Source organism: Myotis daubentonii, chromosome 1 (assembly GCF_963259705.1).
Source record: "Myotis daubentonii chromosome 1, mMyoDau2.1, whole genome shotgun sequence".
In the NCBI taxonomy this organism is placed as follows: domain Eukaryota; kingdom Metazoa; phylum Chordata; class Mammalia; order Chiroptera; family Vespertilionidae; genus Myotis; species Myotis daubentonii.
In genome coordinates this window covers 201,763,374-201,779,043 of record NC_081840.1, presented here as the reverse complement: position 1 = coordinate 201,779,043, position 15,670 = coordinate 201,763,374, and the positions used below count along the sequence as shown (strand labels likewise).

The 15,670-nt window shown below is 36.7% G+C and overlaps 1 protein-coding gene across 17 annotated transcripts in view; it reads left to right on the top strand.

Annotated features, from left to right (window-relative positions):
* Positions 1–15,670, top strand: part of FIP1L1 (factor interacting with PAPOLA and CPSF1) — a 104,163-nt gene that overhangs the window by 50,680 nt on the left and 37,813 nt on the right. For all 17 annotated transcript variants that reach the window (XM_059671208.1, XM_059671247.1, XM_059671228.1 and 14 more), the window contains 2 exons: positions 538–631; positions 4,565–4,721. In XM_059671208.1, coding sequence (XP_059527191.1) covers positions 538–631; positions 4,565–4,721 — 251 coding nt within the window. The remainder of the gene's footprint in view (positions 1–537; positions 632–4,564; positions 4,722–15,670) is intronic.

Here is a 15,670-nt window from a genome sequence, read left to right as displayed (position 1 = left end):
TAAATGCAAGTTATCAGAAATGTAAAACTGCTTCCCTTTTTGTGCTTTCTAATGCTCGGAATAAGTCACTTAGGAAAATATCCTTTGTGTATCAAAATAAGTATTTGTTTTTAGGCCCTTTTTGGGAATTTCTAAAAGTTTTTGTAATAGAACTGTGTTATGTGTTATAATTATAGTGGCACAAAATTTTTATTTCCATTTGTTTATTTAGCATTTGCTACCTGGTTCAGTTCCACAAGGATAAATTCAGTTGGATACTATTAAAAAAATAGTACATTTAGAAGAAAACCTATAAAAATACTTAAATCTGGCATCATCATTGGATGTGTTGACATAAGTTTATTAATAAGATTTTGTGTTTATGACAAAGCAAATTAGGGTAACCTAACTCATTGAAGTGTTTTCAGTGTGTATTTTAAGCTGATTTTATTTTAAAGTATATTGCAAAGGGTTTTAGATTTATTTCTCACTTGATATTTGGTTATTTTTAACCATTTAATTAGGTGCAAGTGAATTGATTGAATTTTTATGTTACAGGAGGTTACCTGGATCAATTGATGTTATTGGTCAGACAATAACCATCAGCCGAGTTGAAGGAAGGCGAAGGGCAAATGAAAACAGCAACATACAGGTTTAGTACTTTATTATATTTTTAGCTGAAAAATTATATGCACGTTCTAATTTAATTTATTCAAAATATATTCATAGTGCTTTGCTATGTGTTGGGTGCACAAAGAGATTTAAAATATGGAGTCAATCACCCTTTTATTACAAAAGCTGCTCTTTATAACCTTTGGGGTTGTTTTTTTTATAAGAAATATTTTAGTAAGAAATATTTGTTATAAACATAGTATATGGCTTCATTGGACCAAAAGAGGAAAATTTGGGGAAAGTCTAAAGAAGAAAATAAAATCACTAATAATTCTACCATGTAAATAATCAATCTTAACATTCTGGTACATCTCTTCCCTTGTCACAAAGCAAGATTTGAGATACTATTTTTGTGTATCCTTTTTTTTTCTTTTGAAAGTATCATTTTCATTTTCTTATATTCTTAAAGATATAACTTAAAATCTCTTCATGATAACTTTATTATGTGGCTATATCATAATTTATTTAATATGGTTTTTCTCAGGGAAAACAAATTTGTAAGCCCTTTGTTTTCATATATATATATTTTTTTTTTGGCGAACTGAAAGGGAGCTAATGAATCCTTTTTTTTTTTTTTTGTCTTTTGCACCTGAAAAAAAATTTTTTTAAAATTAAATCGTTATAGTTCAGATTATTACAGTTGTTCCTCTTTTTTCCTCCCATAGCTCCCCTCCACCCGGTTCCCACCCCACCCTCTGCCCTTAGCTCCCCCCTCCCCCCCTGCCCACTGTCCTCATCCATAGGTGTACGATTTTTGTCCAGTCTCTTCCTGCACCCCTGCACCCCTTTCCCTCCGAGAATTGTCAGTCCACTCCCTTTCTATGCCCCTGATTCTATTCTATTCACCGGTTTATTCTGTTCATCAGATTATTTATTCACTTGATTTTTAGAATCACTTGTTGATAGAGCTTGGGTGGGACGGGGTCTCAGGGAATCAACAGGGTGGAGCAAACAGCTATGGCTGATCCTCAGTCTTATCCTAAGTGGTCTCAGTGTCCCAGTAATTGCTGCAAGCACCTTGGAGAGAAAGTCACCCATCGAGTTCTGCCTGCTGCCAGACAGTCCAGTTTCTTCTTGTATGAGTCTGGGTCCCCAGAGACTGGCCTGGAACTGGAGTCAGGGCCGTCGGGAGCTTGTGTCTCCCTCCTGATTGAAAAAGACAACCGTGTCCTCAGTTGCCAGCCCTTTCCGCACGTGCCCCCGTACCTCTGCACTCCACTTCCGCACCTCCTCTGAGTCTCGGTGTGCTTTTCTCTTTCCTTCTAGTTGTAGAATTTCCACTCAGCCAGTCTTCCTGTGGTTCTGGATGATGTCAGTTTTGTCTTTTAGTTGTATTTTTGAAGTGGTTGTGGGAGGCAGCAATTTCCAGTGTTTACCTATGCTGCCATCTTGGTTTCCAAGCCCTTTGTTTTCAAATGAAAGAATGAAAGGGGAAGAGTAACTGGGATTATTCAAGTTAGAACTTTAGCAACTGAAACTTTCAGCTATTAGCTTGACCACACTTTTTGTTTTATTATTTATTTCCTTTTCCTAAATGGAATATATTGGGGTGACATTAGTTAATAAAATTGTATCGATTTCAGGTGTACAATTCTATAATTTATCACCTGTACAGTGGGGCCTTGACTTACTGGTTGAATTCGTTCTGAGACCGAGCTTGTTAAGGAGCTCGTTAAGGAGCTTGTTAACTCAAATTACTCTATCAACTCAATGCAAAAAAATCGTCCGAGAGACAGCTGGTATCTCAAAAAATTCGTTAGTTGGGACACTCGTAAGTCAAGGCCCCACTGTATATTGTATTGTATGTTCACCACCCCATGTCAAGTCTCCTTTCATCACCCTTTATGTCGCCCCTTTATCCTCTTCTTCCTCTCCCCACCCCGTCCTCTCTGGTAATCACCATACTGTTGTCTGTGTTTATAAGGTGTTTTTTTCTTAATCCCTTCACCTTTTTCACCCAGCCCCTTCAACCTCCTCCCTCTGACCGCTGTCAGTCTCTTCTCTATCTATGAGTCTGTTTCTATTTGTTTTAGTTATTTTTTTGTGTGTACTTTAAAAATGTACCAAGTGTTTTGATTTTTATTATCTTTCATAAATTAATCATGTAAAATGTTCTTTTTAGCATCTTTAAAGGGGCATAGATTTCTAAAATGAAGATAGTGCTCGCTTTCCCCCACCATCAAAATGCTATAATTTCCTAAAATAAATCTCTTCATTAAGAAAATAACATCAGTATATGCCTTACAAAAATTACTGTGCATAAATGGAGAAGAAGTTAATGAAAGGAAGGATTATATGTTTAAGCGATATGCTTTAGCTAGTAAGGATTTTAGAAGAATAAGCTAAATATATAACATTATGCTGCCTGTTTCTGCTGTTTCCTAAACGTGTTTGTGCGTTACAATTTCCTCGGGAGCTTGTCAAAAATCCAAATTTCTTGGTGCAAATCTCCTGTAGATTTGCTTCCTTTCCCTTACCTGTTCACAAAGATCATTATTTTGTTATCACTTTTACTTTTCAAGTATTAACCCTTGTTCTTAAAGTTAAAAGGGTCATATCAATAAGTTATTTATATATTTGGCTGCCTCTTGCATCTTGTTGATGCATACTTTACAGTCTCTTACTTTGCAACCTGGTGATGACAGGACCTGTTACAATGAATATCTGGTTCTGCTGCCATGTGACTGTCTTTATTTTTTTTTTTTAATCTTCATTGTTGAAAGTATTACAGATGTCCCCTTTTCTCCCCCACTGACCTATTTCATCCCCCTTTCTGTCCTTCCCCCCTTCGCCACCTACCGAAATATTGTCTGTGTCCATGGGTTATGCATATAAGTTCTTTGATTAATCTCTTCCATACACATTCTCCCCCCCTACCCCCTGAATTCTTCATGCCATGTTACTTTTTCTTTTTCTTTTTTGCCTATTTTATTTTATTTATAATTTTTTCCCCTTTATTGATTAAGATATTACAAATGTGTCCTTATCCCACCAGTGTCCTCTCACACCCCCAATCCTGCCCTCACCCTCACCCCCTGTTGTCCACATCCATCGCTTATGCTTATATGCATGCATACAAGTCCTTTGGTTGATCTCTCCCCTTCACCCCCACCCTCCCCTACCTTCCCTCTGAGTTTTGAGCATCTCATCAATGCTTCTCTGTCTCTACATCTGTTTTTGTTCATTGGTTTATGTTGTTCATTATAATCCACAATTGTGAGAGCATGTGATATTTGTCTTTCTCTGACTGACTTATTTCACTTAGCATAATGCTCTGCAGCTCCATCCATGCTGTTGCAAATGGTAGGAGTTCCTTCCTTTTTACGTTGCCTTAATTTTTTTTTTTTTGTACATCTTTATTAATCAAAGAAGGGAGAGGGATAGAGAGATAGAAACATCAGTGATGAGAGAGATTCACTGATCGGCTGCCTTCTACACCCCCCCTACTGGGGATCAAGCCTGCAACCCAGGCATGTGCCCTTGGCCAGAATCGAACCTGGGACCCTTCAGTCCGCAGGCAGATGCTCTATCCACGGAGCCAAACTGGCTAAGGCCCTTAATTTGAATACTTTAACTTTGGTTGGGTAACAAAGATAATCTTTATTACATTATATTTATAAAGTGCTTTATTGTTTCTTGTTTAGAATATTTTATCAATTATGTTATATTCAGAAGTCTTTTTGTAATGATTCAGTTGTTTTTCCTGGGTTTTAAGTACGTGTGTGTGAGTGTATACTGACATCTGTGTATATACACACACATTACACAGAAAATTAGTCTCTCTTCCTCAAAATATGTGTATATGAATAAAGCTTTTTACTTTGATTCTTATATTAAATGAAATTAACTTGAGTTTAATTGCAGATAAGAATGTTTGTTTATTTAAAAAAAATAAACTATGCTCTAATTTTAGGTCCTTTCTGAAAGATCTGCTACTGAAGTAGACAACAATTTTAGCAAACCACCTCCATTTTTCCCTCCAGGAGCTCCTCCCACCCATCTTCCACCTCCTCCATTTCTTCCACCTCCTCCAACTGTCAGCACTGCTCCACCTCTGATTCCACCACCAGGTAAATAGTACATAAGACATTTGGTTTTGAAAAAAAAATAACAAGTACATAATCCATGAATTTTTTTTTTTTAATTTAACAATTAAAATCCTATGTAATAATAGGCAAACATGGTAATTGACTGTACCTTCACTACAACTCCCATGGGCTAATCAGCGAGATATGCAGATTAACTGCCAACAAAGATGGGGGTTAATTTGAATACGTAGGCGTGAAACGGCAGAGCGAAGGCTTGAAGGCTGCTCCAGCCGAAGGGAAGGCCTGGGTCCTGGGTGCTGGAGGAAAACTGGTGCTGGCAGCCAGGGGATGGGAAGGCGTATTGCATGAATCTTTTCGTGCAACAGGCCTCTAGTATGTATATATTTGAAAACTAGAGGCCCGGTGCATGAAAATTCATGCACACAGGGGTGGGAGGGGCCCCACAGCCCAGCCTGCGCCCTCTCACAGTCTGGGACCCTTGGGGGTTGCCCATTTGCTGTCTTAGGCCTGCTCCCCGAGAACAGATGATCTAACAGAAATAATCATATCCTTGGGTAAGGATTTTTTAAAAAGGTAATGGTCGCATGAAAATTTACTGCTGGCGGGGCTGAGGGGACTGGGGGACTCCAGCAGCAGACGCCCCCACCACCCCCTGACCCCCCCGGCAACTGGGCGTTGCCATCTTGTGAGAGTGTCACATTCAATTAGCATATTACCATTTTATTATATATGATAACATCTCCATTGATTGCATTACATTAAAGGTAATAGATTATGAAATTGTCTTCAGTAGATTTATACTGAAACAAATACATATGTGTCTTGCTAATTCAGCATAGCAGATACAGTATCCAAAAATTGAGAATGTTCAGATGCTAAAATGATCCAAAAATATCATTCCCCAAACTAAAGTTGCTAATTATATATGTATAAGTCCATATTGAATTATAAACAATGTTAACTTGTTTTTAAAATTTTTTTAAAGATGCTTTTAGAATTAGAATAGGTTAAAAAAATTCTATCCCCTGAAGAGATTTTTGAAATGAAAATCTCAGTCTGGTTATTGTCTTTATACTGGTTTCCTTTTAGGAGACTACTTCTGGATGCCAGGTACCTGGTATTTACTTCTTTTAAATGAGACAGAAAATTAATGTAAATTTTTATTATGCTTGTAGTCACTTTTGATTATTTATTAAAAACTAGATTAGTGTCAATAGAAAATATTATAAATAATCCCCAAATTTTATACTTTTAACCATTCAGCCAGTGGCCTTTATCCAGTGGCCTTTATTTTATTCCCAATAAACTTCTAATATTTACCCCCCTTAACCAATGAAACTAACAAAATAGATTTAGATAATAGTTTTTTCCTAGGGAGAATGTCCATAATAAATGGTAAATATTAGCTATTGATCCTAATCAGAATGTAAAATACAAGTTAAGATTATAGTATATGTCAGTTTATATTTAAGAGCCACAACCACTCACTCACTTCACATTTACAAGAGAGCTGTTTTTGTTTTAAGGTGCCAGTTATGATCAGAATAAGGTAATCCTAGGCCTTTAAATGTTAGTTATCACATCAGCCCTAAAGCCAAAACACTTTTGGTTTCCTTGTCATCTCTACCTTCAAAAGGAGTAAAAATTATGAAAAATTACTCTAGCTATAGAAAATCTTGTTTTCTTAAAATAAAGGAGAAAACTGGATAAGGATAGAGGTCCCTACTCCAAGCAACATTATTTCTAAAGTTCAGTTAATTCTTGTTCCAACAAGAATTTTTGTTCTGAAACATAAGCCAGAAATTGTGATTGGACCCACGATTCTTGTGTCTTTAATATGGTGAGAACTAAATAAAAAGGTAATGACTTAATGATTCATAAATGATTTCTTTGTCCTCTGAAAAAGATAAAATGTACAAATAGTTAATATTGAACATTTGATTTAATGAGACTTTTTAAAAGATGATTAATATATATATGTGTGTGTGTATATATATATATATATATATATATATATATATATATATATATATATATATAATAGTCCTTATGCTAGATTGCTTTATAATTGTATTTAAACTTTACTAGGTACTAACTTTAGAAGGATTTTCTTATTTACTAGCTAAATAGTATATCCCATTTTATATAGTTCAATACTAGCTGTTAAGGTGAGAGAGAGTGGTGATATGTATTATTGATGAAAAAGTAAATATCTCATTGGTATAAGAATATTTAGTAGCTCTGGGAGATATTGCTGATAGGCACTGGCATTATCTGAAAGTAGGCTTTTTCAAAATGATACCTTACCCCCATTTTTTGCAATATAATCTTTTTAAAGTATAAATCTTTTAATGTTCACATTATCTGTGGAATTCTGTAATAGATTGTTTTTGTTACATAAACTATGTATTTCATGTTAATTTTCAAGTACATGCTTTTCATATTTTAAATACCTGTCCAGATGTCCTTTGATGTTTATTTTTAGATTATACTTCCATAATGTCCTATCACATTAAAGAAATACAAATATAGATAAATTCTGATATTGGTTTAAGCAATACCTAACTGTGGTATATTTGCTAGATTGATGTGGGAGAAGATACCAATTCATACAAAAAACCAAATATTTGTAAGTGGAGGCTAACTGAAATACCTCTCATTTTTGTGAGCTGTTGAAGAGAGTATGTTTCCCCACAGTGCTAATCACAGATGTCTTTAGTGTATTTGAAATTTTCCAAATATATTAGCTAATTGAGTTAGAAACTATTTATGCAACTGTAACATGGGGACTTTCAAATTTATAATTGGTACAGTCACATAGTCACTTACCAATCAGAATGGCCACTGGCTTTAAATAACACTATAGCTGCATAGATACATACCAGCTGAATGTAGGTTTTGATTAAAGACACATTTTGACATCATTTACCAAAGAACCACATGATTACAGTATGTTCTATTGACTTTGCCGTTATTTATATAACCTTAAAAACCCTATGCAACTAGCCTGACAGGTATGGCCCAGTGGTTGAACATCACCCCATGTACCAAGAAGTAACCAATTAAATTACTGGTTAGGACACATGTTCAGGTTGTGGGCTGGATCCCCAGTAGAGGATGTACAGCCAATTAATGTTTCTCTGTCATCAATGTTTCTCTAAAAACAAAGCAAAACAAAAAACAATCATAATCATATGCAGCTAATGAAAGAAAGCTCTGTGGCTCAGGAGTCCTTTGTAAGCATTGCCTTAATACAGTGGTTCTCAATCTTCCTAATGCCGCGACCCTTTAACAGAATTCCTCATGTTGTGGTGACCCCCAATTTCATTGTTACAAAGTGAACATAATTAAAGCATAGTGATTAATCACAAAAACAATATGTAATTATATATGTGTTTTCCGATGGTCTTAGGCGACCCCTGTGAAAGGGTTGTTCGACCCCCAAAGGGGTCGCGACCCACAGGTTGAGAACCGCTGCCTTTATAGGTAAGCTCTATTTTTCTAGTAGAAACCCTAGGTTTTCTTTGTGCTTTGCTGAGAAGTACTAAAAGGAAAAAAAATTCTGAGAATTTAAACATTTTAATTTTGCCTTTGTTAGCTTTCAAATGCATAAGTTTTTAAAACTATAGTCCTATATATGATGGGACAAATAAGTAATGATATATTCAGCCCATAGTTTTGGGTGTTAACCAGTTCTTTCATAAATAGATTTGCCTAGGATAATCCTACTTTATACCTTTTATCCTTGAATGATTATTATTCACTCACAAGTGCCCTATTTTGGAGGATAAAATTTGTAGTCAACTCTATAGTTGTTTCATAGCATAAGTAGATAGTACTCCTTAGCAATGAAGAGGAGTGGTAGACAGTGCTCATTCAAGGAACATTCACTGTCAGATAGTTAACAGGAAAGGAGAGGTATGTTGCCTCCTCTTCTCCTCAAACACACATCTACAAACATACATGAAACCTTAGAAACAGAGAGAACAAAGTATTTCTGGCCACAATAGATTAGTATGAAAAGTAGAGGAAACTTTGTATTAGAGAGCAGAATAAACATTTAAGGGACATGTGTTCCTAAATTAATGTTGAGACTTTTGGAATTTTTAAAAGGGAAAATATTTAATCTGGTTTCTTGTTGCCATACTAACAGCTTGAAAACAAAATGATTATTCAAGATCTTCCTTAATTTTCAGACAATCTATTTTCATTTTCTAGTGAACCAGATCTATTGTGTTAGTGTGATTTCATGCATTGGTTGAGTAATAATACAAATAATAGGTAATACTTATTGAATGCTTACTATTGAAAACATTGTTTTGAGCATACTTCTTGTATTAACTCAATTTTATTCTTGATAGCATCTGAAATAAATATTCTAATTTTATAGATAAGGAAACTCTGGAGCTCAAGTTGTTTAAGTAATAGCTATAAAAGTAGCAGAACCAGAATTCTAATCTAGGCAATTTAGCTTGAAAGCCTATTTTATTAACAATGTTGAAGTGAATCATTACCTGTGTCAAGAAGACTATATTATTGAATTATGTGTACTCATCCCAATAAAATGTCTTAAAAGCCTTTTCTTTCTTTTTAAGTATTTCCTTGATGTTGAAGTAAATGCATATATACATATCTGTGGGTAAGGAAGGTTGTGAAGAATAGGAGTCAGAATTTTTTTTTAAATTCCAGTACACTGAGGTATTCCTATTTGTCTGATTTGTGTTAAGAAGTCTGTTTACTGAATAACCTAGTTCTGAAATACTCGTTTATTACAAGAAAATTTGTAAAATTGGAAGGCTTGATGTTACCGAGTAGTTGATTTTTATTTTTTTGATTGTGGTAAAATATATATAACAAAATATTTATGATTTTAACCATTTTGTAAATGTATAATTCAGTGACATTAAATACATTCACAACATTGTGTAACCATCACTAGGATCTGCACTTAAAACTTTTTCATCATCTATAACAAAAACTATGTGCTCATTAAACAAAAACCCCTTCCTGCTTACCCCAACCAGCCCCTGGTTGCCTCTTTTTTTTTCTTTCTTTCTTATGAATTTGCCTATTCTAGGTACCTCATATAAGTGGAATCATTCAATATTTGTTTGGCTTACTTGTTTTTAAATGGTAGACTTTTAATGTAGGCCTTTAAATGTTAACTTATTTTAGTGTCATTTTTTATCTTCATTTTTTAATAATGGAGTTTATTGACACAAGGCATATATGGTATAATTCATTTCTTGTTACATCAGTCATTATTAAGGCTCATGTGACTGTGGTTTTGTATGTCTTGGGAACAGTTGAAATCTAGCTCAGGAGTACAATTCTACATCGAAGAAGGCTATTTGTTTAACTGAAATGTAGCCCAATAGTCTGGACCCCAGACAAGTCATCCCTGCTCTTAAAGCCAGATAAAAGGTTTAGCTAGTTACCTAGATTTCAATATGTGTAAGCTTCTGCATTTTAAAAGGAATTAAGTATTCAGTGTCTTTTATTACTTGTCTAGTACTTCAATTGATATGAACTTGAAAATCTTGTTTATTCCTTAAATATCTTAATCTGGGGTTAGTGATGACACATGGGGTTTGGAAGAAAAGCAGCTTATATCTGGAGTCTTCTGCATTTCCACCAAGGCCTACCAGGTCTATAGATTATTTTTCTGTTAGCAGTATGTAGCACAGTGACTCTCATTCCTTGTGGTCACAGATTCTTTTACATGTTTAAAAATTACTGCAGACCCCAAAGAGCTTTTATTTGTGTTAACATCTAATTTTTTGTATTAGATATTAACAGGAATTAAAATATTATACTTGAAATATCTATTTTTAAAAATAAATATTTATTTTTAAAAATAGAATACACCTATTATGTATTAATATTAAGAATATATTTTCTTGAAAAATAATTATTTTTCCAGAACAACAAAAAATATTTAGTGCAAATAGTGGCATTGTTTTATACTTTTGCAGTCTCTTTACTGTGTGGCTTAATAGAAAACTGGATTCTCCTGTTTGTTCCTGCATTGAATCTATTGTGATTTCACATGTCACATAGCCTCTGGAAAATGTCATTGTACACCTGTAAGAGAATGAGGGTGAAAATGGCAAATATTATCTTAGTATTTTTATGAAAGTAGTTTTGGCCTTGCAAATTCCTTGAAGGGACTTAGCGACTCCCAGGAATCTCCAGGTTATGCTTTGAGAACTGCTGCTTTGCCAGAAGATTGGCCTATATTGGATGACTATTATTAGCAACTTTGAGGAAGTACAGTTTTGTCCCTTTAATTAATAAGCTATTTCATGGATATAACATTAATTAAGCTGTTATAGTTCCATGAAGGTTTTTGGTTTTACACAGCAAATCTGCTTATTAATTGATGCTATTTACCCAAAATGTAAGCATTTCAACAATGTCTTTTATAGAAGTACTTTGCAAAAAGAATTCTTTGAAGTTTTTGAGAGCTGCACTCATTTTCTCTTATGTGTTGTTTTTCTATGTTAAAGAAACTTAACAGTCTGTTGTGTTTTTAATATACTGAAAATAGGGACTAATGCTAATTACCTATAATAAATAGTATATTCTGGCACAATTAAAAATTAACTTACATGTAAGTTTAATAGAATTAAAAGCTTCTTCTGAATGGTGATTTTTAGGATGTCTTCTAAAAATGTCTTCTTTGTCCATGGATGCTGCCTTTATAATTGTTTTATTTTAATAACATAGATGCTGCATTTTATATAATTTAATTTAATATTTGCCTCTTATTTGTTTGATTCTTCCAATCATTTTGTGATTATATATGAGCTAATAGAGATCAGTTCCTTTACAAGATTTTTTGTAAAAATATTGACGTTTCTATCAGAGATGTTTTTGTTTAACAGAATTTTAATTTTTTGTAGCCTGTAGATTATTTTATAAACTGGGGGGTTAAGAGATCTTAATAAGGAATAAACAGTTCATTTCATTTATAGTTAGCATAAATCACCTTATTTACCTCTTAGGTGTAAAGTATTCTGGTAACTTTGTTACTTTAAGTTTTATAACCATAGCACCTTTTAACACATTTTTTTCTTTAAAATTATTTCCATTGTTTGTATCTTACAATTAATTGTTTCACCTTAATTATTAAAAAATAGTTTTACAGTATTCTATATCCTATACTTGTTTTAAAAAGAGTAAATGATAGATGATATATGTGTGTATATAATTTTAAGAATACTGGTACATAGAAAAAAGCATGTATGGAAGGTGATATTTAATGATTTTATAAATCTTGACTTTGTACTCAATTTCTATGTAGAGATTTATGTATGAGCTTGATGAATTTGAAGTAGAAATCATTTGAGACTTAAGGGAAGTAATCAGGTTTTTTATTCATAACATAATAGTGCTGTTGAAATTTGGAAATTATCTGAGAGATAGGAACTAGAAATTTGAAGTTACCAGTGAGAACCTATCACATAATTCAGCCATGCTGTTGTTGTTGTTGTTTTTTTTTAATTTAGGCTTAATAGAGAAATGATAGGTAGTTATTATATTTATTGGTTAGCTTTTGCTGCATAATAAATTACTCCAGAACGTAGTGGCTTAAAATAACGATATATTTATTATTGAACAGTCTTTTTGGTGTTAAGAATGCAGGGACAGCTTAGCTGGGTCCTCTCTTCAAGGTCTCTTACAGACTTTGAGATGGTCAATTGATAGGCTTGATTGAGAAAGGATTCATCTCTAAGCTCACTAACCTCTTTGTTGAAAAGATTTATTTTCTCTCCAATGTGGCAGCTTGTTTGATCAAAGCATGAATGCCCAGAAGTCATTAGAGGATACCAGTAAAATGGAAGTCACTGTCTTTTGAAATGTATTCATGGAAGTGACATCCCCTTATTTTTGCTGTATTTTGTTAGAAAAAAGTTATTGTATCCAACCAGGACTCAAGGGGAGGATATAAACACCACAGGTATAAAAAAACATAAATATCAGGAGGCACAGGGATCATTGGAAGCCATGTCCCGTAACTCTTGCCTTAGCTTTATATATATATATATATACTAGAGGCCCGGTGCACAAAAATTTGTGCACTCGGGGGGGAGAGGGGGTCCCTCAACCCGGCCTGTGCCCTCTCGCAGTCTGGGACCCCTCGGGAGATAACGACCTGCTGGCTTAGGCCTGCTCCCGGGTGGCAGAGGGCAGGCCCACTCCCTAGGTGCAGCCCCTGGTTGGGCTCAGAGCAGGGCCAATTGGGGGAGTTGGGGCACCGCCCCCTGTCATGCACAGAGCAGGGCGGATCTGGAGGTTGCGATGCCACCCCTAGTCATGCTCAGGGTAGGGCCGATTAGGGGGTTGGGGCACCGCCCCCTGTCACACTCAAAGCAGGGTCAATAGGGAAGTTGCGGCGCCACCCCCTGTCACGCACAGAACAGGGCAGATCAGGGGGTTGGGGCGCCACCCTCTATCACCCACAGAGCAGGGCCGATCAGGGGGTTGGGGCACCGCCACTCTCACACTCAGGGCAGGGCCGATGGGGAGGTTATGGCTCTACCCCGTCACACACAGAGCAGGGCCCGTGGGGGGGGGGGGGGTTGGGGCACCACCCTCTATCACCCACAGAGCAGGGCCGATCAGGGGGTTGGGGCGCTGCACCCTGTCACAAAGAGAGCAGGGCCGATCAGGGGGTTAGGGCGCTGCACCCTGTCACACACACAGCCGCAGGGCGATCAGAGGGTTTGGGCGCTGCCCCCTGTCACGCTGATCCTGGTGCCAGGAGGCATATTACCCTTTTACTATATAGGATAGAGGCCTGGTGCATAGGTGGGGGCCGGCTGGTTTGCCCTGAAGGGTGTCCTGGATCAGGGTGGGAGTCCCTACTGGGGTGCCTGGCCAGCCTGGGTGAGGGGATGATGGCTGTTTGCAGCTGGTCACACATCCTTCAGGGTGGGTGTCCCCACTGGGGTGCCTGGCCAGTCTGGCTGAGGGGCTGAGGGCGGTTTTCAGGCTGACGGGTGACTGAAGCTCCCAACCGCTCCTTTCTTTTTTTTTTTTTATTCTGGGCCATCTTTAGCTCTGAGGCCTTGGCTGCTGAAAACAGGTTTCTGGCCTTTGTTTACCGTCTGTATTTGATACAATGTTGCGGTCCGGCTGGCTGAAGCCTGGCTGAGTAAAGCAGGTTTCTGTGGTTTTTTTAGCTTCTGTATTTGCAACATAGTTGCTTAGAGTTGCAGCTGAGAGGCCGGCAAGTCAGGCGGGGAACGTTGGAGTCCTCCGTCACTGAAGCAAGCAAGCCTCATGTTAGTTTCAAGCTGCCTGGCTGCCGGCCGCCATCTTGGCTGGCAGTTAATTTGCATATCTCCCTGATTAGCCAATGGGAAGGGTAGCGGTCGTATGCTAATTACCATCTTTCTCTTTTATTAGATAGGATAGCCTAAGAGACCATTATAACCAAATCTATATATATAAAAGCCTAAATGACCATTATGACCAAACGACTGGAACGACCATTTGACCAGTTGCTATGATGCGCACTGACCACCAGGGGGCAGACGCTCAACGCAGGAGCTGCCCCTTGGTGGTCAGTGCAATCCCATAGCCAACCTCCATGGGTGGCACCTGGCGACTATTCCTTCTGCGCCTGGCCTGGCGACCTCACCTCCTCTCCTGACCCTGCCTGGGCCTTTGGGCCCTGAGCTGGGATGGGGAATCGATGGTGGGTGGCAATGGACATGGCCCCTTTCCTAGGGAGGCCGAGGGCCAGCTGACCTCCCTCACCCTGTCCCTCCTCCTTCGCTGGCAGTCCCCGATCAGATTGACCCTGATTGGCCCTGATCTCCAGTCCGGCCTAGGGATCCCACCCATGCACGAATTTGTGCACCGGGCCTGTAGTACAAAATAATCATGAGCAACATTGAGAATGAGTTCATAGATATTTTTTATTAGTTTTTTTCTGCTATTGTTGAATGTGAAGCCTCTTAATTTTGTGAGAATTTAAAAAATTATTTTAGTATGTTTTGCAGGTATGCTGTCTTTGTATTTCTTTGCTTTAGTTTTTCAGTCACCCAAGTAGGATTTCAGGTCCCCCTACACGCACACTTTACATTTAAGAGTGTGTGTTAACATACCAGAAAAATTAAATTCTCTCCTTTTTCTTTTGAGGTTGCAGATAGTATAGGCTGTCATACAGCTGTACTGTTTAACTTCAAAGTGTCATACACTTTGTTCATTTCATAAAAATTTGGAATGGAATTTATTTTGCCTGTATTCAATATTGAAGTACTGAGTAGTGCAAATGAGAAGTTTATAATCTAATCCAGTGTTTCTCACAGTATGGTTTTTGGTCAGCGACATCATCATCTCCCCTTTGTTAGGAATGCAAATTCTCTGGCTCCACTCCAGACTTCTGAATTTTGGGGAGAGATTCGGCAAGCTGTTGTTTTAACAAACTCCAGGAGGTTCTTATGGTTGCTAAAGTTCCAAAACTACTAATCTGTTCAGGTCCTTAGAATTTGGATACTACTTTTTTAAAAGCTTTTGGCCAGTACTAGAAATCTTTTATTACCGTTATAAAACGGTTATAAAACATTTATTTCCAGGAAAATAAACATTTTCTCCTACTCATTTTACAGATAAAGGATACAGAAAAGAAACACAGTGCTTGTCTTGTGTTTTTCAATTCTGTTGGCTAGGCAGCACATGTGTTTGTCAGTAAGGTGGGAGTGTTGAGGGAGAGCATGGGATTTTGAGATTAAATTTTTCTCTCCTTACACTATTTCTCTTTTGTTAACAAAAGTCAAATGCTAAAGAGCGATTTGTAGATGAGGATTATGTTGGCTTAACATAATATCACATCTTAAACTTTATTAGTTGCATTGAAAATACATTTGATAATTGTCAAAGAATTGATTGTATAGTGTTTACTCAACTTCATAGTTATGTTTCAGTGAACATTTACCAATAAAGAGCTGCATTGAAAT